Below are 22,419 nucleotides of genomic sequence, written 5' to 3' on the forward strand. Positions count from 1 at the left end.
TAGTATCAAACTGTGTATCAATTTCAATTCTAGCTAATACCCCAACAAAACCATAAATCAAACCAATACTTCCAGCTAGTGAAAAGTCCAAATCTTAAAACCCATAATACCCATGAATTTTCAATACCACCAAGAACGTTTAGATGTTAATGCACTTGAAATTAAAAATATATGAGTCTCACTTGGTTTCCTATATATATGGAAGGTTGTGGCCTGTGAGTGCAAACAACCATGTCTATATGCAAAACAATGGTATTGATGAACCAAAAATCAAAACAATAGAAACTAAAGTTTATTTTTTTATCAAATGCTCGTCATCTTTTGTATTACAAATTCTAATTACAAACCGATAACTTTTGAAGCTGAGCCGAAGAGGATAAGACAAAGGGTGTTGGTATGAAACATTGTCCTATATGAAGTTCGCCTTCGAGTCGATACCGCTGAAAGTAGTCTTGTTTCTTCCTGTGTTAAAGTCAGTATCAGAAATTCCAATCACTACAGTGTACGCCTATGAAAGAAATTGGAAAATTCAATCACAAATAAAAATAAAGATGAACCCAACTAAATTAAAAAAAATGGAGAGGGACCTTTCACAGATTTCATAAAGAGATAAGGAACGAACCATGTGTTGTAGCTACTGAGAGAACTAACCATTTTAGAATATTTCCGTTCTTTTATTTTTCTTTTACATTTCTTGGAGAGTGCTAAGACGTAAAACCCTTGTAAACCACCAGCCCACTTTAACCTGATGTTATTGGGCGTTTCTTTTATCGGAAAATTTGATCTAACCCCTTAATTTTCAAGTACTTGATGGTGGAGTTAAATCGCGGGTCTATTGGAAGTTCAGAAGTTTGACGTTTTGGTTTCTTCCTTTACGTTTTGTTTAGTCTAATCCAAAAGACCACAACTGATTGGGGAGAGAATCCGTTATAACTTTTGTTAATTGTTATAATAGGAACAAAGTTAAAATTAGCCCATTAAATTTGTATTAATTAAATTAAATTAGGCATCCAATGTGTAACCAGTGTATGAATTGAACACAAATTATGTGGTTTCAATGCTTAGGTTTAGTTCATTAAATTATTATTAATTGAAATATTGATTACATATCAATATATGCATTGAATTTGTATTACACAACATTTAGTTTATTAAGTAATACTTTTAAATGGCATTGAAAAGGAGTTTCAAAACGATCTCCATCGCACATCTGCTCCCCATCTAACACAGATCTCCAGATGATCGCGACCACCCTTTGTCTAGCCATTGTGTTTTATTATAATAGATATATATATATGACCTTGTCCCAATCTTCTTGGTTGGCTATTGGATAGATATAACATGCGTAGGTTTCCTGCTCTAAATGACTCCATAGTGTAATAGTGACTACAATATTTACAAATTAAAAAAAAAAAAAAAAAAAAAAAAGTGACAAGAAAGTAAAATTTATAAGTCACAATAAATTAAGCGACAAAGTATCAAATCACTTGGCCCAACCCTCCCTACTAGGCCTTCTTGGTATTATGATAGATATAGCATGGACACAGGGTATCCCTGTAATCTGCCACACAATGCATTCACAAGTTAAAAAATTTAAGTCCACAATAAACCTTTTGCCATTCTTGGTATTGGTTGACAAAAATTGATTTGGTCCAACCCCTGAAACCTTATACCTATGCATGGTACTTCTTTTCTAACCTTTTAATTACATCTTTCACAGCAGGTACCAAATCACCACTAGTTAGTTCCCAACCTAGTTCTCTTCTATCATGTATAAGTGTCATAACAATGAGAGTGTACTTATCCATGAACTGAAATAGAGGCTTGTCTCATATCTCTAGGATCCAAGCATTGAAGGATTCACTAAAATTACTAGTGACAGCATCACACTTTGATGTTAGATCAAAGTATGCCCTGGCCCATGTCCTCCTAAGTTCCTTCTCTAACCATATTTTGGCATCCTTCATATCCTGCTCTAGTGTTTCCATAAAGATTTCATGTGTAGTTATCCTGTAAGATTTAATTAGCTGCCCCCCAACATAGACTCTCCAAGTAATTAATCGCCCTTTAAAACACTTTTAAAGTTCTTGTACATATGTTTAAAGCAAAACCTGTCAAAAATAGGGTATGGCATGTTAAAAGATAATAAGTAAGTATAATTACAAATGTAATTCAAAATAAACAAGTTAATTTTACATGTAGTGAGCATATGGGAAGTTATTGCTTACTGTCTCAATGAGACCTTTCTACCTGTCAGATATGAATGTTAGCTGCCCTAATGGATGCTTGTTCAAGTGAGGCTTCAACAACTCCAACATCTTATGCCAAGTGTATTTATCATCACCCCTACAAATGAAGATAGCAAGAGGGAAAATACCATTCATAGCATCAAGTCCAATAGCACTAAGACAACATCCTCCATACTTGAGTCAGGTGAGTGCATTGGATTGGACTGAGGTGTGGACATTGGATTGGACTAAAATGTGGGCATTGGATTGGAGTCATGTGTGGGCACTATACCCGTGATCCTAGAGTCTTTCTCCCAATTATTAGTGGTCCCTTGCACTATCTGGTGGTCATAAGAAACAAACAAATGGAATCTATAATCACTTTCTACCATAATATTCTCCCACATCAACATAAGTTGTTGGTCAGTCCCAACTACACACAAATGCCCTGCTAAGATACACTGGGCAGATGACACATTCTTCCTAGGCACAAATATTTGAACTTCCTTGATAAAATCTATCCAATTCAACTCATCACCTTCTACAGTTAATATTCTTCTCAATCCACTAGAGTAGTCAGCCAAACATATCAAACCAGATGTAACATCCTTCCATATACAAACCACCCAATTGAATAACAAACTTCCTTTTGCTAAACCACATGACTGATAAAAAAAAACATGTTAATCAACATTACCATCAAATAATGTACCAAATAATGTAAACAATCATCAAATCGAAATGACAACACCTAAAAGCCCTAATTTAAAATAAACAATTAATGTGCAGATTATCTAAGCACATGGCCAACATCCAAAAACCCTATTTTTTATTCAATCAATAACATGCAATAACAATAAACAATCAATGATTTTTTTATTCTATTGTGATAGTGACATTTTGAATAATCAAACATACCTAATTTTTTAGTGTATACAACCATAATTTTTAATTCTAATATTAATCGAGAATCAAAATATGCAAGCATGCAAAACAACGTTCAAAAAAGTTCATAAAAGCATGCCTTCACTAATTAAATCATATCATACCAAACCAACCAAGCCAAACAAGCTCCTGAGAGAGAGAGAACGTTCAAAAAAGTTCATAAAAGCATGCATTCACTAATTAAATCATATCATACCAAGCCAAACAAGCTCTATAGAGAGAGAGAGAGATATATTAGTTTCCCGCTTTTCTTCCTAATATCTTCGAGATTCTGATGATATACGTGTATGTACAACAATAGCTTAGATCAATTTAATCTTAACCATTCAAATATCACCACATGTCTCATCATTTGCCGTCAGATTGTGGTCAAGTTGTGTCCTAAATAAGGTCAACTCGACTAACATTTGACTCTTGACCCACATGCCTCGCACACGCAAGGGTATGATGGGTATTCAGAAAATACCAACAGCCTACAGATAGTCAACTTGGTGGACTAACGGTCAAGACGATTTAGGAGGACCAAAAGCTAGTAAGCCGATTAGTGCGGAACAAACCCCAAATACTAATTATTTAGGAGGACCAAAACCTAAAAGACCACAAAGTAAATGTATCAAGTATATGAGGACGTACAAGTCAAGCCAGTTTTTAGCAATCTATATAATTTACCTCTCAGAAAATTTCGGTTTACTTCGATTTCTTGAAATCGACATATTTCACAAAAAGTGAAATTTATTTCTCGAAATTGAGAGAAATCTTACTTAATTTAATCATAAAAAAGCAAATAGAAGTCTGAAACCATTATTGCTAAGAAAAAAATGAAACACAAAAAATAAATCAAATCAAATCTATAACTCCTACTATACGGAGAAAAATGTAAAGCTACCTTCAACCGTGTGTGCCCCAACTTCTCAGAGGAGATAACATTTCCTTCAACAATTTTGATTGAGATATATACATACACTGTACGTATATGTATAAGAAGAGGATAGTGCACCAAAACAAATAAAAATGTGATTAGATATTAAAAGTAAAAAAGTTAAATAATAACTTACGGTAGCAGGTAACTTCTATAAAATTCCTTCTCCACCATGAAATACCCTTGTCTCTATCTCATTCTTCTAAATAGACAGGTGAGCGGTTTTGGGGATGGTCAGGCAGATTAAGACTAGTATCTCGTACATAATTCCATGGCCATATTCAGTTCATTTCCACAAGATCCATTATAATATACTTATACAACACTAGCTACTTAGCCGTTGTTTGAACCTGCTAACCATCCAACAAAAAGAAAAATGAGAAACAAGATGTAGTACAAAGGAAAACAAAAACAACAAACTCATTTTCCATTTTTTGTTTTTCAGATGACAATGTGGTTGACAACAAACTTTGAAAGAAAAACAACTATTATCTGAGTGACATTAAAATATAAAAAATAAAAGAAAAAAATAAACAAAAACAAAATAGAAAATTACATACAACAGATATGAAAGTAAAAAGAAAGTCGGAAGACAAACCTAAGAAAAAAGAAATCAAGCAAATGAGGAAAAAAAAAAAGGACTAGTTTGCATACCAGATTTCTTGAAAAATGAAAATAATAAACAAGAAAAATTGTTGTTTTGGGTACCTACACCGCTTCTCATCTCCAAACTTTTTCAGAGAGAGAGAGAGAGTTCTTTATCATTATAGGCTTTAGATACAGATGGCTATGTTGAAGAACGCATATAGTGCATTGTGCAGTGTTTCAGATTTGTGTAGAGTAAAACATGTCTTTTTTTTTCAAATTTATAACTTAGATAAGATTCCTAATGCACTGAGAGGTTTCTTGAAGGATAATAACAATACGAATGTGGGAGTTGATGTGGAAAACAATGTAGGGCTACTCCGAAACGACTATGACCTAGAGTTAGCTAATATTGTTGATCTCAAATATTTGATTGTAGACAAATTCAATTCAGATATTTACCAAAGCTATGGTTTGAAATCACTGACAAATGAAGTTCTTGATGTATTAGAGAAAGGAAGGGTGAGATGGAGTTATTGGCGAGCCAAATGGTTAAAAAGTGAACAAATTATATACGTGGCTCGTGATGTTTAGTTGTAATCTTCTTCTTCTCAGCTTTATTGGACAAATATAATTTCTCAGCTTATTATCTCAGTGGGAACTCTATTATCTCAGTAGATGTTATCTCGGTTTTCTAACAAATCGAGAAAAAAAAACTTTACTATCAATTTTTAGCTGAGATATAAACTCTTTTTTTAGTAGTATAGAGCATTCGAAGATGATATAACCAGACGAATACCAGACAATTAAAACTCCAATAACAAAGGAAAGATGAATGAAGTTGGGATATTTGGCCTTTACAAAGCCAATGAACATTTACTGCTTTATACATGATGATGTTTAATTAAATACACAAATCTTATTATTATGCATATGAGTGAATTTATATCATATGATGAAACCATAAGTTTCATAGGTAGTAGAATAAGAACAATCAAGCATACGAAAAGTCATATGTGGGAGATTTGATTGTATCTGTTTGCCTAGAATGCTCACAGTTAGGGGTGAAGTTGGACGTTTCACTTATACAACTGTAATATACATAACTACTATATGATAGGATGATGATATCTCAATCATTTAAGTGTGACTCTAAGTTTGTATATTGGTGTAGTCACATGACTGACAATAAGGGGATCGAAGTGAGAACACACTGAAAACTCACAATTAAAGTTAGTGTGCAAATCTCAACCAATTATTCTCTTGACTTGAGGAATTATGAAAATTTATTGTGTCTCAAATTTATTACTTTGAGACGTTAAAAAGTGATGTAGACATAGAGTTCAAGTCAAGCCCATGGGTTGCATTAGGCAGGCCCCTTTTAGTTGGTTTATTTTATTTAATTATTTGCCACGTGTTTGTTTTCTATTGGTTTGTTTTTGTACTAGGGTTATTATAAATAAGGGCTTGAATTTAGGTTTTGAGATAGTTATTTTTGTGTTTATGAATTATTGAGTGAGATTCAATAAAATGTGAGATTTTTAGGGTTTTGCAAAGTGTAGATTTTGATTAAGTATTATTTCCACTACTGTAATCTACATTATTTGGTACGGAGCAAGTAGATTTTTAGGAGATTTGTGCAGAAATTATTGTTCACTCGGTTACTGTTCACTATGAATTGTTCCTCTCTCTCCATCTTAACCGTTGCATGCGTTTGTCATAGTTAATTTGTTGTTGGGTCAAAAATCCATAGCTCGAATGAAAATGCTCGACCAGCCTTGTCCTCAATTTGGCAAATTAAGTAAAAATTAACCTGGTTTAGATCAATTTTGAGGTTTAAATTGGTGTCATCGTTTGTATAAAAGGGCATCTTCCAAAACAGTTAAATCTATCCGAAACTAGTTATGGAACTACTATTACCCGAACACCTGGGCTAGTTGTGGAGCCCTATAATCCTAGGCCCAAAAGCCCAATACTCACATCTTTTCTAGGCTTCTAAACTTTTCCCTCCTCTCTCCCTCTTTATTTATAACCCATTAACCGGACGACTCATAAACTGATTTTCCCATTCCTCATAAAATCAACCTGCTTATCAGGTCACTCCTACGTAAATTCTTGAATATGCGTAGAAAGAACTTCAGAAAGAGAAGTAGAGAAGATGAAACAGAAAAAGGAAACGAATCAGATGACAACGAAGAAGAAAGAAGGTAGCACTAGTAACTTTATCTTTTTACATTTTACCATTATTAATGTTTATTTTATTATTATAATAATTTCAGGATGGCATTGGAAGAAATAAAGTTTTTACAAAAACAAAGAGAGAGAAAATCTGGAATAGCAGCTATACTTAGTCTTAATAATCAAACTGATGGAGTGATTGGGCATTTAAAGAGTTCGACCGATAAGAATAGTAACGAAGGAGTAGGACTTGGAAGTGGGGATGGAGAGAAGGAAGAGTTGGTATTGCAAGATACTTTTGCTCAAGAAACTGCTGTCTTAGAAGAGGACCCTAACATGTATGTATTTTTTTTTTTTTTATTGTTTTTAGTTTTTTCCATGTGTTTCCCTCCATCATATTCTGATTGAGTCCTTATATTCGACAGGTTAAAGTATGTTGAACAAGAACTGGCAAAGAAAAAAGGTAAAAACATTGACGCAGCGGATCAAGTTGAGAACGATCTTAAACGCGCGGAGGACGAATTATACATCATTCCAGAGCACCTTAAAGTGAGTTGCTACTACTTTATCTTTCCATCCTTCTTTTTAGTTTGAGCAATTTTTAGGAAAAAGATGCTATACTTTTATTCTCTAGCAATTTCCCTTTATCTTGAGTTTTACATCCCAACTGTCCGAGCGATTTCATCAACAATACAAAAAAACCAAGTGATTTTGGCTGCTGACTTGACTGTTTAGTATCCACTTGTTGTCAAATACCTTGTGTTGCTTCTGTATGGAAGGAAAACTATTTTTAGGAAAAAGGAACCAACATCTGAAACAGTATATTAGAATTAAGAATCAAGGAATAATTTCTCGAGTGACGAGCATTTTAAAGTAAATCCACTGCAATCAAAGGAAGGAAAACAAGAAAAGTTCGGTGATTTTTCATAGTGAACATTATAATAATGGCTCAAAAGGGCACCCATATAGATGTGAGAGCAATCCGATATTATACACTTTCCTGCAATCAAAGTATCTTTCAAAAACTTGTCCTGCAATATTTTTCCATCCGGCTTTCTTTTTATTTGAGCAGTTTTTGTGGATGTTCAGATGATACCTGAGGATGCATCAAGTATCAACACCGAGTGATAATGGTCTCTGATTTGACTATACACTTGTTGTCAAATGCATCACATAGATCCATAAAGAAGGATTTTATATATATATAGAAAAGGAACATAACTCTGAGTCAAAATGTTGGAATTAATTAGTGCTTGAGTTAGGAATTCGCTCCTAGTGCTCCAAATTTTTTTAGATGCAGTGTACTTCCTCTCCAAAGGTGTTGGGTTTGGAGAGTGATCCTTAATGTACTTCCTCTATTCTTTAGAGGAGTTCAATTTGGTTTGTGGGATGCTGAAAAGATTCTTTTCAGAGAGGATAGTTCGTTTGATGGTGGCCCCCTTGCCACCGCTTTTCGGTTGTTGTTTGATCATCCAATTTCAAGTCTAACTTATTATGGATTGTGTGTTTGGATATGAGGACGACATATTTTGGAACTTGGGTCTGCAAAGAGCTTTGAATTGTTGGAAAATTGATGTATGGGCTTCCCTTGTGACTAAGCTCAACAGCTCCTCATGTGATGCAAAATTATAATAAGCAATTGTGCCCAAGCAAGAAAGGTCTTGTTTGTGCTAAATATACTTTTGGGATAATTTGAGATACCCCCCTGTTTTGCATTTTTTTTTTGAGATACCCCCCTGTTTTCAATTCATTTGATATACCCCCCTACTGATGACACATTTATCCGACACAGTGGCGGCAGATGATACATGTCTTGTATCATCGTGATACACGTCTTGTATCATCGTGATATATGTCATGTATCATTGTGTAAGAGGATGATACATGACATGTATCATCATGATATATGACATTTATCATCCACCACGTCAATTTCCTGTGTCAGTTGGGGGGTATATCAAATGAATTTGAAAACAGGGGGGTATCTCAAAAAAAAATGCAAAACAGGGGGGTATCTCAAATTATCCCTATATTTTTTGTTTTAGTGATCATTCTTGTTGACCATTCTAGTTCTTACGCAAAATTCGTAGTTTCCCCCCTTCAATTAGTTCGGGTTATAAAGTTCCATCTAAGACCTCTTGTGTTTTTTGTGTGTGTTGTGCTTGTTTGTAGCGTGTTCTTACCCATACATAAGCTTAGAAGGTGGAAGTAAATTGCGAACTTTTGTTAGTTAGGGAACAGGGAGTGTGAATCTTGTTATGTTGTGCTGTCCATTCTCTTAGTGCGACTATTCAACTTTTCACTTAGAATCCGAAGTTACATGGTGGTGTTGTAGCTCGGTGGTGAACGTGTTGCTGGCATGTTTTAGTTTCAGTGGTCTAAGATTTCAAGGAGTATAGGAGTTATCCATTTGAGCATATTTTGGCCACCATCTTAGAAAGTGTTTGAAAGTATGGTGAAGAAGATAATGTGCGGAAATCTAAAATTCTACAAGGGCCATATGGATCACTGTGCAAAGGGATAACTTTGGATCAAAACTATTTTGGGTGTGTATAAGTATTCTGGAAGCAAGGACTAGATCAAGAATGTTCATTACTTACAGCATCTCTGTAGCTAACTCTATCCTATTAGGGCGTGATATATGATGCTCTGAAGTCCCTCGATATCATGACCCAGAAGCTAGGAAGTTGTTTCAGTTGCCTGAAAATGCTAAGGTCAGTGTGCTCATCACAGATGGAAGGTGGAATATGTAAGTATTAGGTTTGCCTGGATGTCATACTAAACAAAGAATACTTAATACTGTCATTAGCAAACACATTCAAGAGAACAGAGTCATTTGGAAGCCAGACCCCCATGGATCCTATAGTTCAAATTCTGCTTATGAAGTTATGAGGCTCTGAGGATTCCAAGACTTCAAGTTAGGTGGTTTTATATGGTGGGGTATGTTTGTGATCCCAAATGACTCCTTTACTGCTTGGCAGCACTTCTAAGGCAACTAATCCCCTTAAGACAGACTTATACATAAGAAGGTGTTGCAGCATTCAAAATGTTGTCTATGTAATGGTTCTAGAGATACCTCAAAGCACCTATTTTTTGAGTGTAGTAATAGAAGGAAGATATGACATGATGTCAAGCAATGGAATTATTGTGAATGCAGCTAATGGTAACCAGGAGTGGATAAGAATCATTAAGTTCATATAACGGTGGAGACTAAGGTTTCCTCAATGACGCATTTTCTACAGATTGTCAACTAGGTTGAATTTTCTCAAGATTTTTGAAGGGGTTAAAGATGAAGAACTAACATAAGGTTTTCTTAAAAGATGATTTTTATCCGTAATGTTCTCTTAATGTCACAAATGGTCAATTTGAAAACTCACAAGTGGTCTGTCTAGTTCTCTGATATGGGAGAACTGCAAATTGAATCTAAGGTGTTCTTCGCTGACGAGGACTCCAAGGGCGCTGAAAAAAGGTTCAAAATTCAGGAAAGGTAGAAGAGAAATCATGATTTTTACTCCAGAAGTGATTGAATGGTTTTGTGAAACTTTGGAAGATGCAGTTAGACCAGGCATGCAGGACCAGCGAAGATGGAGGATAAAAAATCATCTGCACGATGTTTTCTGGGGGAGATTATATCAAACAAGGCTGGAAAAGCTTTTAGTCTTACAGAGTTTACCTCAAGCAAAAGAAATAGGGTGTTAAATATCCCATACAATGGGGGTTATGGGTGGAAAAAGATGGTTGAGTTCTTGACCACCAGATGTAAGCTGAAGAGGAAGAGAGTGACCGGCTCAGGGGATTTTAACTGTTTTCTCTTGGATTTCCCAGAACTTCCAGCACCAATAGTCAAGTGCTCAAAATTTCCACCGCATAGTGTGTCGGCAATTCCCGTAGAACCTCTCTCTACATGTACTTGGATTCTGATTTGGGAACTACCAACACATCTTTGGAAGCCAAGGGTTATTTAGAAATGTGGAAAATTACTTGGGGGTTTCGTACAATATGAGATACGGAAGCAAGACAAATCCAAACCCCCTCTCCTCATCTTTGTCTTTGTAAGATTCCTACCGAAATCCCTAGCGTTTTGCAATTATTCTGGAATAAGGTAACATATGATTTGAGTGTGGATCTGGTAATCGAGGAGGAAAAGATCAGCAACAATACGTCTGGCCGCAGATGGGTTGTTGATACCGTTCTTATTCCTCCTTTGAATGTAAAAAAGTTCACCGGAAAACAGGCAGTCTCGGCCCAAGGAAAATTGTGATTGATCGACGAAAAAGTGGGGTAGAAGTTGATAAGACGATCACAGAGCACCATAACGTGTTTGCTGACCTTGTGGATGGGGTTGACGTGGCAGAAGATAGAACTCATATTAAGAACCCTATCGTATCTCGTGACAAGCAAGATAAAAATCATGATAGGAGAGAGAAGGTTAGTAATGGTCAGACTGGGGTCAACTCTGAAATACTTTTCTCTGAAATTGAGTTGGTAGGTGTGCTAGTACCTTACACCTCTATGTTGGACCAGCAGATTGATGGAGATGGGAAGGACTAAGAGAATTGGGTATCTGATTTTGAAATTCAAATGAGGGATAATGTTGGAAGTCACGAAACAAGAACCTTGGAATATTTGGAGATTGATGTGGGGGTGGACCCATTTATGCGTGAGGTTCTTGTTTCTCTACGTGCCGGTAAGAGGTAAACAACTCGATGTCGTGCCATCAGTCGAAGCTAAAGCTTTGATGATTCCAATATCTGAAATGCAATGTGAAAACCACGATATGGAAATGAGTCCTCTAGCTCTAACCATGTATTCGAAAATTGAGGATACAAACTTAAATGCCGAGAAATGCTTAGACATGTTGATTTGTGCCTTGGAATCTCCTTCTGGAGGTATGGTCTTTCAAGAGAATGTCATCTTGGGGGAAGGTGAAGAAGGTCTGGATAGTCCGTTGACTGATGTCATGCCATCAGTTGTAGCTAAAGCTTTGATGATTCCAATATCTGAAATGCAATGTGAAAGCCACAATATGGAAATGAGTCCTCTAGCTCTAACCATGTATTCGAAAATTGAGGATACAAACTTAAATGCCGAGAAATGCTCAGACATGTTGATTTGTGCCTCGGAATCTCCTTTTGGAGGTATGGTCTTTCAAGAGAATAATGTATTGGGGGAAGGTGAAGAAGGTTTGGGTAGTCCATCTATTGTTAAACCCATTTCGATGCAGGGTCCGTTAGAAGATTTCATGGAGGAAGGGTCTGTTAAATGGCTTTTGGAATGTGTAAATGAGTTAGCTAATATAGCGGGTCTTTCTTACAGAGAGAGCAAGAAGCGTTGTCTCTACTAAAATATATCTTGTGTAAGAATCTTAGAAAATTCGAAGGCATTCATACTTTGGAACGGGATCTTGTTATTTTGGGAAAGGCTGGTCAGTCTAGGTCGGAGACAAAAGATAAGTTGAGCAAGGAGTTGTGGAGGTTGTCTAGTTCTGTTAATTATGGGGATGAGTCGTCAGTAGGTAGGGGTCGTAGAGGGAGGGTGATTAAACTTAATAATGAATCATAAAATTCTCTCTTGGAATGTGAGGGGTCTTGGTGATGAATCGAAACATCCCGCTATCAAGGATTGTATTTGTCGGGTTCAAGCTACTGTGATCATCATTCAAGAAACCAAGTTGGAATGTATTTCTTCCCGTTTGGTTAATGATATTTGGGGCATTCCTAATGTTGATTGGTTTTTCCTTCCATCTACAGATACACCTGGGGGTATTTGTGTCATTTGGGATAAGGATAAGGTGCAAATGTTTGAGTCCGCTACCGGTTCTTTTTCTGTGTCTATTCTATGTGTTTAAGGGTGAAATCCTCTGTAAGGTTATCACCGGAGTGTATCGTCCTCCTTGTGGAAAGAACTTAGATATGTTTTGGGGTGAACTGGATGATACTTTTGCTTTTGCTAGCGGGGGTTGCCTTGGTGTATGGGTGGGGATTTCAATATTATGAGATTTTCCTATGATAGAAAAGGTGGGAGTCGGATCAGTAATAAGATGAAAAGTTTTGAGGAGTTTGTGAATAGATGTGAACTCATGGACCTCCCTCTTATAGGTGGTAAGTATATTTGGTCTAACCATTAAGACAATCCAATTTACCGTTTTTTGGTGAACATTGAATGGGAGGAAGAGTGGCCTAGACTAAACTAGTCTATTGTCCCGTGTGCAACCTCGGATTATCATCCAATTGTTTGGGAGTATGGGTGTGATGCTAGGAGACCTACCCCGTTTAGGTTTGAGCTTATGTGGTTCGAGGATCCTAGATTCATCATTAATATAAAAGATTGGTGGGACTCATTTCATTTTGAGAATAGGCCAGGTTTCACTTTTGCTAATAAATTAAAAGCTCTAAAAGAAAAGATTAAAGTATGGAATAAAGAAACCTTTGGGCGGGTCGATAGGAAAAAAGAAGAGTTTCTTAAGGAGATAAAAGTCCTTGATCTAAAGGAAGAAGAAAATATTTTGTCTTCTCCAGAGAGGCGAAGAAGAGTTGAACTCAAGTCAAAGTTTGAGATTTTGGCTAGGAGGGAAGAGATTTCTTGGAGACAGAAGAGCAAAACTAAATTGTTTGTTGAAGATGAACAAAATACGAGTTTCTTTCATCAAATGGCTAGAGTTAGAAATAGAATAAACCACTTAGAGTGTCTCAACATTAAGGGCAAAGATATTAGAGGGGAAGATTGCCTTAGAGAAGAAATTGTGAATTTTTATTCGGATTTTTATACTTAGCAGATTCGGGCACGACCTTTGGTGGATGATCTCCCTTTGGCAGGTATATTGCTGCAGGATAGAGATGAGATGGAAAGAGATATTGATGAGTACGAGGTTTGGGCTGCCATTTGTAGTATTGGGTGTGGTCCTTCTCCAGGTCCAGATGGGTTTCCTGTAGAGTTTTATAGGAAATGTTGGGGGACTATTAGAGTTGATTTTATGAACATGGTTGTGGATTTTAATCGGTCGGGTTTCTTGCTCATACCCTTAATAACATTTTTGTGACTTTGATTCCTAAGGTTGATGATGTGGAAGACATTGGGACTTATCAGTTTAATTGGGAGTGCTTATAAAATCATTTCGAAAGTTCTCTTATCTAGACTAAAGAGAGTGATCAGTTGTGTGATCTCCCAAGGGCAAGGAGCTTTTGTGTACAATAGACAAATTTTGAATGGTATTCTTATTGCCAATGAGGCGATTGACGATCGGAATAGGAGGGGTGCGGGTGGTATTGTTTGTAAAGTGGATTTGACTAAGGTGTATGACCATGTGAGTTGGAAGTTTCTTGATTATGTCTTAGATAGGATGGGGTTTGGTTCTAAGTGGAGAGGATGGGGTTTGGTTCTAAGTGGAGGATGGATTAGAAAATGTATTTCTACCACCTCTTTTTCTATGCTAATAGATGTGCAGACTATTGGGATGTTGAGTTTTTGGGTACCTCCACTATGTTTGGAGCTAGCAAAATTAGTGGAGGATGATAGATTGATAGGCATGATATAATTTTCAAAAGGTATTAATACAGGTTGGGTCTGTTTAGCCATAAAAAAGTTCCAAAAAATAAACATAATTAATAATGGTCTCGGGAAGGGTTGAACCCAGGACCTTCAGGTCACAAGACTCTTTTTATTGACATTTCATTTAGATTATCCTATAAAGTGCAATCCTTTGTTGGTCTTATTCTATCTTTAGTCATACAACAATTTCTTTAGTTTATTTTTACTCCATGATCACAAATGGACCACATGAGTGTCAAAAGATTAGTCTGTCTGGTGACTTTCAACAGTGCTGGGTGCTTATTGGGTACTGCAGTCACACAACAAGAATAGTCCTTCCACAAGCCATTTACGGACGCGTCTGATGGTGTCGAGGACAGGGCAGAAATGTATGAATTGAAATGGTTGGAACACTATATGCTAATCCTTCTTATTCTGTGATTCATCAGAGGACATGTTTGCCACATACCTGAGCAATTAAATGCAGCAAGTACGAGCCTTTGAAACCTGCAATCACAGTCTAAGTGCTTATCACAGAAGCAGTTGTTTTCTTGCTGACGTGAAATGGTTTTCTTGCTGTGTGTGATGTGTTATGCATTTAATCTGCTACCTTGGGATCTCTGCCATTAATTCAGTATTAGGAGCCTCTATTTTTAGTTTTATTTAGTTTCCTAGTCTAAGTTGGTTCTTGGCCGCGGCAAGAAACTCAACTTATAAACAAGTCCTTACCATTAGGAATAGGAAGATTTGGTTTGGTTAATTTAGTTGTTTTTATTTGTAGAGTTATTTTATTATTTTGATAGTTCTATTGAGCATTGACAAATGTTTTGAGAGTTTATATAATTTTGAAGTGATTGTTAATTTGTTATTCAGAAAGATTGTTCCTTTCCTCTGTATTGAATGATCTATTGACAGTATTGTATAAATCGCAAAAAATCACGAGTTGAATAGCGATTTAAATCGAATCATGGGAAGCATGAGTTAAAATCTTCGTAAAAATCTTAAATGGTCCAAATCGCAAAAAAACTTGTACGATTTCCTAAAAAATTGCAAATCTTGATTTTTTACCTTAATCTTGTTATTTCTTTTGCATATACAAAAACACTTCGTATACTTTGAAATCAAATCTAGAAATTGTATAGTAGTTGTATATTATTGGCACTCTAAACTCACCATAGTTGAAAGAGATTTTCAAGTATTGGGTCCGAATTCCAGTAATAGGATAGGATTATAAATCAAAATCAAATATAGGGAAATATATAAGGATTTTAATTTGGATTGTGGAGCCATTTCTTGTTATGTTTATGCAGACCTATTCATGGAATGAAGGAATGATAAGAATTCATCATATTTTGGATGCTTATTTATATATTTTTTTGAAGTTATGTATATCTATTATTTTCTTAAAATTAAATCTTACGATTTATGATTAAATCTAATTCTCCACCTTTGCGATTTACGAGTGTACAACATTTGTCCTTGTTACTTTGAAGATTTTCTACATCTAGAAACCCCAATTATCTCTATCTAGTGAATTTGTTGAAGCTTCTGCCAGTTAATTCACAACAGTGTGTGTTGGTGGTGGTGGTTTTTTTTTTTTTTTTTTAGGGGTGGGGGTCTAACCTGTCAAAAGAGTGTTTCATAATTGAAAAAGTGTAGTCAGAGAGATCTTAAATATGAACACAAAATTTACAAACCTAGACATATTCCAAATGAGCTGATCTTTGGTGAAGATGATCTCGTTTGCGAGACCATTTCCAGAAAAATCAGCCAAAATTCAGCCTTTGGATGCCTGACCATTTTCCATAAAAGAAATCAGACCATCACTCATTGTGTAGGTCTACATTTGGCATGGGAAGTCAATTGGGGAAAGTTTGGGATGTCAAATTAGCCCGCTATGTATCTTTCAGGTCTTTGTCCATGCATGCCTGTGACGAATTGAACCCTTTTCTTAGGAGTAGTCGCCTTATGAACTAACTTCTAGATGGCTTTAACTGTTGATTCATCAGTCTGTTGAAATTATAAACAAAGAAAAAAGAAAAAAAATGGAAAAATGGAAAGCTCTTGCCGGATCTTTGCAATTATCTTCACTATGACTCAAACGTTCTTCTATAACGTTACTGATTTATAAATAAATATCGTCGAGATGTTCAGTCCTACATGGGATATGTTAAGCCACACATAAAAGTGTATGTATATGTCTTGGGGCCTCTCCACTTATCATCAATTGGTTTTATAAGTTAGATGCCCATCTTTAATATGGTATTAGAGCGGGCTATTGTATTTGTGTATGTGTTTGACCCGAAAGGCCTTGTTGTTTACTCCACGTAACCTAAGTTTGTTTGTCCATGTGTTAGGCTCATGTAATGCCACATGTGAGGGGGCGTGTTGAGATGTTTAGTCCCACATGGGATATGTTAAGCCCGCATAAAAGTATATAAGTTTTGGGGACTCTCCTCTTATCATCAATTGGTTTTAAGTTGGATGCCCATCTTTGATAAATATATTTGTTATAGGCATTGTTCTGCACTCAGGCAGTAAATTACTTTAAGATCATGTCCTTAGTGTAGCATATTAACTGCAGCTAGTGTTAGACGTGAAAATGTTCCTGTTGTAAACTTTAGATTAGTGAAGAAGAACGCTGGACAGATATTAGTTATATTAGTTCATTACGTCGAATGGCACTATACCCGTGTCCAAAGCAAGCTTACTAAGACTTATACGCTCGTATACTTATATTGTGTCCAGTAGGTTCATACCACTCTTCTTACCCGGGTAGCATCACGTGCTTGAGCCTTGAGGTTCCATTACATAATTACTTAGGTGTGGTCTCATTATCGTCATTTTTTTTCGAATTTTAATGCATTAATGCTAAAAGTTGACTTTGCCTAATGACAGTACAGTATAGGTTTCTTATATTCTAAGTAGTAAGATATCTGATTTGGTATTGTCCTTCAGTCCTGATATGAGTATCATAACTTTCCTTAGGTAAAGAAGAGAAACTCAGAAGAAAGCTCTACTCAGTGGACTACAGGGATTGCCGAAATACAGCTTCCTATTGAGTATGTGAATTTTAATCCTTTCTATGATCTTGCATGCCTTTTTGTTTTTTTCAGTCATTTATTTCAATTATTTGAAATAGCTTCAATATTCACCTGGACCCCGGAGCATTCTCGTTATGCTAAGACCAATTCCAACAGTATGTGTATATTGGATTTTCTGCTGTATTGGCATGTAAGCAGTGTGTAGAGAGAGAGGGCCAGATAGGGACGTAGTGGCAGTCTCCAACTGTTTGAGTGCCCATATGCTGAGTGAAATGGTGTGTGACTACATGCTTTTGTTAAACCCTTAGTGAAGTGGTGTAGACCAAATGCCATCGGCCTCACATTGACAAATAAAGTGGCTAAGAGTACCAAATGGCATATGAGGATGTGGATATGCCAGCTGAAGTGGTGGGTAGCTCTGGATGCCAGGTGAAATGGCATATGACCCTATTGCTGTACCTGCAAATTTGCGGCTATATAATCCCAGAATGGGCATATTATAGCAAAATGCTAACGACGGGAACTGACAGGTGGAGGTGAGTTTACCGATTATAGGGATTTGCCCACTGTTAAAGTTAGTCGAATGAGATAGGTCTTCGAATATATTGTTCAGACAAGTGAGAAAGAAAAATAGTTTTGCATTTAATTTAGTGTTTGGCTTTGTTGCAGTAACGTAGCCCACTAAAGAAGAGGGCCCTGACTTGGGGATGATTTGGACCTACTGTTCTGTTTAATCCGCTCTTCTCTTCTCTGTATAGCTTCTCAGTTATATAGTCTTGATTTGCGCTTCTGACTTTATGCAGATACAAATTGAGAAATATTGAAGAAACTGAGGCAGCCAAGAAGGTTTTGCAGGAAAAGAGGCTTGTGGGTCGAACAAAGACGGAGTTGAGCATTCCCGCAAGTTACAGTGCAGATTACTTTCAACGTGGCAAGGATTATGCAGAAAAACTTAGACGAGGTTACCTTATCTTCCATGGTTTTTATTTATCTTCAGATCTTCTCTCTTCTATCTACTGACTACTACTCTATTATGTGAAGGATTGACATTTTATTCAAACTGCGAGGGAAAAGAAATTGGTCTTTATCAAAAAAATTGTTTAAGCCCACTGAATTTGGTTTATTAGCTAGCAACTTATTAATTTGATAGACAGTGTACTGGTTTCATCTTCTGAATGTACTCTTGCAGAGCATCCTGAGCTTTACAAAGACAAAAATGCGTCAGAAAATGGTGCCGCTGCCAGACCTGCTGAAGCAAGTAACAATGATGCAGCAGGTCGGAGGCAAGCTGCAACTGATGAGTTGATGCTTGACCGCTTCCGTAAACGGGAACGGCACCGTGTTATGCGTAGATAGCACATGTGAGTTTATTCGAAGTTTATTAATGCCGCCCTCTATCTGTGTTCTACTCACAGTCACATACTGCAGTTTAACTTGTATTTCGATCTGAGTATGATTTTTATGTCAACAGTGGTAATGACGTTAGCCAGGCCTCAGGGAGCTGATGTGATTCCTCAAATCTTGCAGTAATGGTCCCGGGAATGGGCAGATGTGCACCATGAACTAAGAACCTAAGAACCACTGATTTGTAACTACATGACGGAAACCTAGCTGCTGGCGACTATCTTGCAAGAACTTACTCATGAAGCTCTGTTAGGTGGGGTTTGGTTGTTGACATATAACACCAAGATCTTTAGCTTTCCGTTATTTGGTTTACCGTAAGTTTGTAACTCTACTTTTGGTTTTCGCTCTTCTTCCAAAATTGTGGCATATAGTCACTTGATGCAGCAGATATGTAATACTCGCCTCTCCTATAATGTATACGGGTTGAATTTGACTGTTAACATATTTGATTATGAATCAAGTTCGGTATTTGATTCTGCTGCAACGTATGCTATACTAGCTTTAACAGGTGTCAACGCCACTATGCCAGGTTGAACAAGAGCTTAACATGAAGAGAGTAGCCTGGCTGAACACTTCGTTCCTTAACTAGAGACTTGTGGGTACGTACACTTCCCACAAATTTCTTCCGTTATCGCCCAGAAAGTAGTCCAAGTGTTACGGTTGTTTTGGTAGAGTTATGCCTACTTATTGCAATTTGCAAGTAAAAACACATTACCCTCAAAGTGTACTGTTGGGGTGATTCTTCCGCTTTAACCTTCAAGAAAACTTGAAAGATTCCTGGAAATATTATTACATATGAACTTGAATCAATTAATCCATTGTAAATAACATAAAACATATTCAATGACCCCTACCAAAGACACTAGAACAAAAAACAGAGAGCACTGGTGGACAAATGTTCAGAGTAAGTTATTGGCAACGTGAGATGCTATCACAGTACGAAGGGACTGGCAAATATCATTCATTGATCGATATCTTAAGAACACAGGCACGTAGTACATTGGTCCTCTAGGTATTGCAAATACCTCCCACCCCAAACAATAGTAAAACGGATATTGACTTGTATATGATATATTGGACTGCTAGGGTTCACATACAATGGACAGTTTGAGATAATTGCACACACGAATATAGTATTAGCGCAGTCTTTTTTCATTAAGAGTCAAAATGTCAACTCGAACATAGTAAAACGAAAATTCACCTGGAGGCTACATCATGTTCTTCAGACAGCCTCTTCCATTGGTTGGAAAGTTAAAATATTTGTATAGTCCAATGAAGTGTGCAATTTATTTGCTCAAATTTACAGAGGTGGGCTTATCTGAAATTATATTTAGCCACAACCTAGGTAGTAATTAAAGTATTAGGGGTGTTTGGATCCTATTTATTTATTGCCAAAAAGTGTTTATTAGTGAAAAAACATTTTTTGAAAAAATAAATGTGTTTGGTTTCTATTTAAAAAAAAAATAGTTTTTCATCTAAAAAACACTTTTTGGTCTCAAAAACTTGTTTTATGATAATTAGATAAACCTTGTTTTTCAAGGTAAAAAACGATTTTTCTTTGAAGGAAACACTTTGGGTGCTAAAGACAAATGAACTCCCGGATGTTTTAGACTTTAGTGATTTATGCCACGATATGTCAAAATATATCGAGAAACATAATGTGAAATCTGATTTTATAAAATAGTTTTTAAGAAAAATCACAGTCAAATATGTTTATTGAAAAACTGTTTTTAAAATAAATACTTTTTCATAAAAATGTTTTTTAAGAAAAAATAATTTTTTGAAAAGATGAGAACTAAACACCCACTTACAGTCTTACTTTTAGTACAAGAACAAGTAATTGAGCACTTGAGATGGATTACTAGAACTGGACGTTGCTGGAGTAGGACTGACCAAATCTCCAGTTTGATGGTGCCACATTATAGGCAGTTTGGATACGACCGTTGGTAGTCTGGATTCTAAATGATAACGTCTGGCCTGTCAGATAGCTTAAGCTCTGCCAGTTTGATCCCCAGTTCCTGGACATTGTTTCCCATTTGTTCGTTTTCGACCATTTTATCCAAACCTTTGATATATCCCCAGCTCCCCCTACATTGCTGATGAGAACTAGTTCAAAATAGTTTCGCCCGTTTATGGTGAATCTGATGCCTCCAGTTCTCTTGCACTGAACCCTGATAACACAATGAAGTAGATCACATGTCAGTGGTTATTAGGCTTCACCTCAAAATCTAATTATACAACTTATTACGCTTCAATTGGATGGCTGTACATATAAGATACTATTAAAATTATTGCTATTACGCTAAGCAGACCCTATTTGTCGTTAGTTAGCTAGTTAGTCGCGACCGCAGTTAATTTCCTAGCAAGCAACATGTTGTGCATGAAAAGCAGTTTGTAAGGAAACCTATATGCTAGTACAAACAAAAGGCTCAGTGACTCAGTAAGTCATAATGCACCTCAGGCTCTCATAGCGTTGTTGAGCTGATCTAAGTTGATGAACAAGCTAGAAGACACGCACATAGGTAAGACTAGTGAATACATGAAAAGTAAAATTAGTGTGGGCGGTTTGGAATCATACTTTCTATAGAGTACAGGCACAATCCCTGCCCTGTACTTTGCGATCTTCTCAATTGCAGGTTGTGACATGTCAAAATGCTGTCTTGGTGGATTGCACCATCCACCGTTGTTGCTTGGGAGATTGTAGTTTGGAGGACAGAAATTGGTCGCAGTTATGGTTATATGGCCTCCCTTTAAGCACCATTGAGGCACCTGACTTCCATCACAAACAATCTGATAACATGCCCCACATGACTTGCCATTGTTGAAGAGGGCTGTGCTCAAGGCGGCTGTTTGGATACCGTATCCATCTGTGTAGAGATTCCCATAGCCACAAGCACCCCCTACGAACATACATTGACGTCAAGTGAATTCAAGTCGATCAGCAGATAGTACGCCCTGACTACTAGTTTCTAGCTTGTACTAAAATAGGAGACTCATGACAGAGAGAGAGCTGCTTACCCATTGTCCAAGACGCATCACTTCCTCCGTAGAAGGTGGCATGGGCGTGCTGCCATACAGCCATACCTCTTTCAAACTCGCAAGCCAAAACTGCCATAATCATGAGAAAACTGCAGACTGATGCATTGGTGAAATTCTCCATCCTCTGCGTTTCTTAATTAGTTCTTGATTTGTGTTTATAATTTGCTTTCTTGAGCTATTTATAGTTGTATATTGTGTTGGGAGATTTCACTAGAAAGTCACACCTCAATCTAGTTACTTTCTATCCCAAATGAATTCAACTTGGAGCTCACACCAAGGAAATCACCCACCCAAGATTTTGGTAGTTATCACAACAAACTCAAACAAGCAAAACCACTAATTTATCATCATCCATAGCAAGCAAACAATAAATAAGGAAGTAAATATGTAAAGAGACACAAAAATTTAGGTGGTTCGGTAAATGTTACCTACATCCACACAAGAGCCAAGTTTCCTTTATAACAAATATTGGAGAGTTTACAAGAGATATCAAGAATCAAGAACAAGAGGCCTCACTCAAACCCTAGCTTAATAGAGCTCCCACAATACC

General features: G+C 36.6%; 2 protein-coding genes across 2 annotated transcripts; one reads left to right on the plus strand and one right to left on the minus strand.

The window, feature by feature from the left end:
* Positions 1–6,694: 6,694 nt before the first annotated feature.
* LOC147481338 (integrator complex subunit-like protein) lies at positions 6,695–19,314 on the plus strand. The gene is made up of 7 exons (XM_086575733.1): positions 6,695–6,884; positions 6,957–7,193; positions 7,281–7,404; positions 17,371–17,444; positions 18,230–18,387; positions 18,616–18,787; positions 18,898–19,314. Exons 1-6 carry the CDS (start codon positions 6,799–6,801, stop codon positions 18,780–18,782), a joined length of 846 nt encoding a protein of 281 aa, XP_086431859.1. The 5' UTR covers positions 6,695–6,798; the 3' UTR covers positions 18,783–18,787; positions 18,898–19,314.
* Positions 19,315–20,558: 1,244 nt separating this feature from the next.
* LOC147481339 (putative expansin-A17) lies at positions 20,559–21,990 on the minus strand. The gene is made up of 3 exons (XM_086578905.1): positions 21,849–21,990; positions 21,409–21,730; positions 20,559–21,001 (listed from the first exon to the last, which is right to left on the minus strand). The coding sequence occupies exons 1-3, from the start codon at positions 21,988–21,990 to the stop codon at positions 20,692–20,694; spliced, it is 774 nt and encodes a 257-aa protein (XP_086435031.1). The 3' UTR covers positions 20,559–20,691.
* Positions 21,991–22,419: the final 429 nt, after the last annotated feature.

The sequence above is a fragment of the Coptis chinensis genome, chromosome 8, assembly GCF_015680905.1.
Source record: "Coptis chinensis isolate HL-2020 chromosome 8, ASM1568090v1, whole genome shotgun sequence".
Lineage (NCBI taxonomy): Eukaryota > Viridiplantae > Streptophyta > Magnoliopsida > Ranunculales > Ranunculaceae > Coptis > Coptis chinensis.

What these genes read in the sequence shown, in the direction of transcription:
- LOC147481338 (XM_086575733.1), top strand. Translation starts at nt 6,799, where the DNA reads ATGCGTAGAAAGAACTTCAGAAAGAGAAGTAGAGAAGATGAAACAGAA. An exon ending in TCATTCCAGAGCACCTTAAA is followed by an intron (nt 7,405 to 17,370) that starts GTGAGTTGCTAC and finishes AACTTTCCTTAG; the next exon opens with GTAAAGAAGAGAAACTCAGA. An exon ending in TGCAGAAAAACTTAGACGAG is followed by an intron (nt 18,388 to 18,615) that starts GTTACCTTATCT and finishes GTACTCTTGCAG; the next exon opens with AGCATCCTGAGCTTTACAAA.
- LOC147481339 (XM_086578905.1), bottom strand. Translation starts at nt 21,990, where the DNA reads ATGGAGAATTTCACCAATGCATCAGTCTGCAGTTTTCTCATGATTATG. An exon ending in TGATGCGTCTTGGACAATGG is followed by an intron (nt 21,731 to 21,848) that starts GTAAGCAGCTCT and finishes GTATGTTCGTAG; the next exon opens with GGGGTGCTTGTGGCTATGGG. An exon ending in GTGCCTGTACTCTATAGAAA is followed by an intron (nt 21,002 to 21,408) that starts GTATGATTCCAA and finishes TTGTGTTATCAG; the next exon opens with GGTTCAGTGCAAGAGAACTG.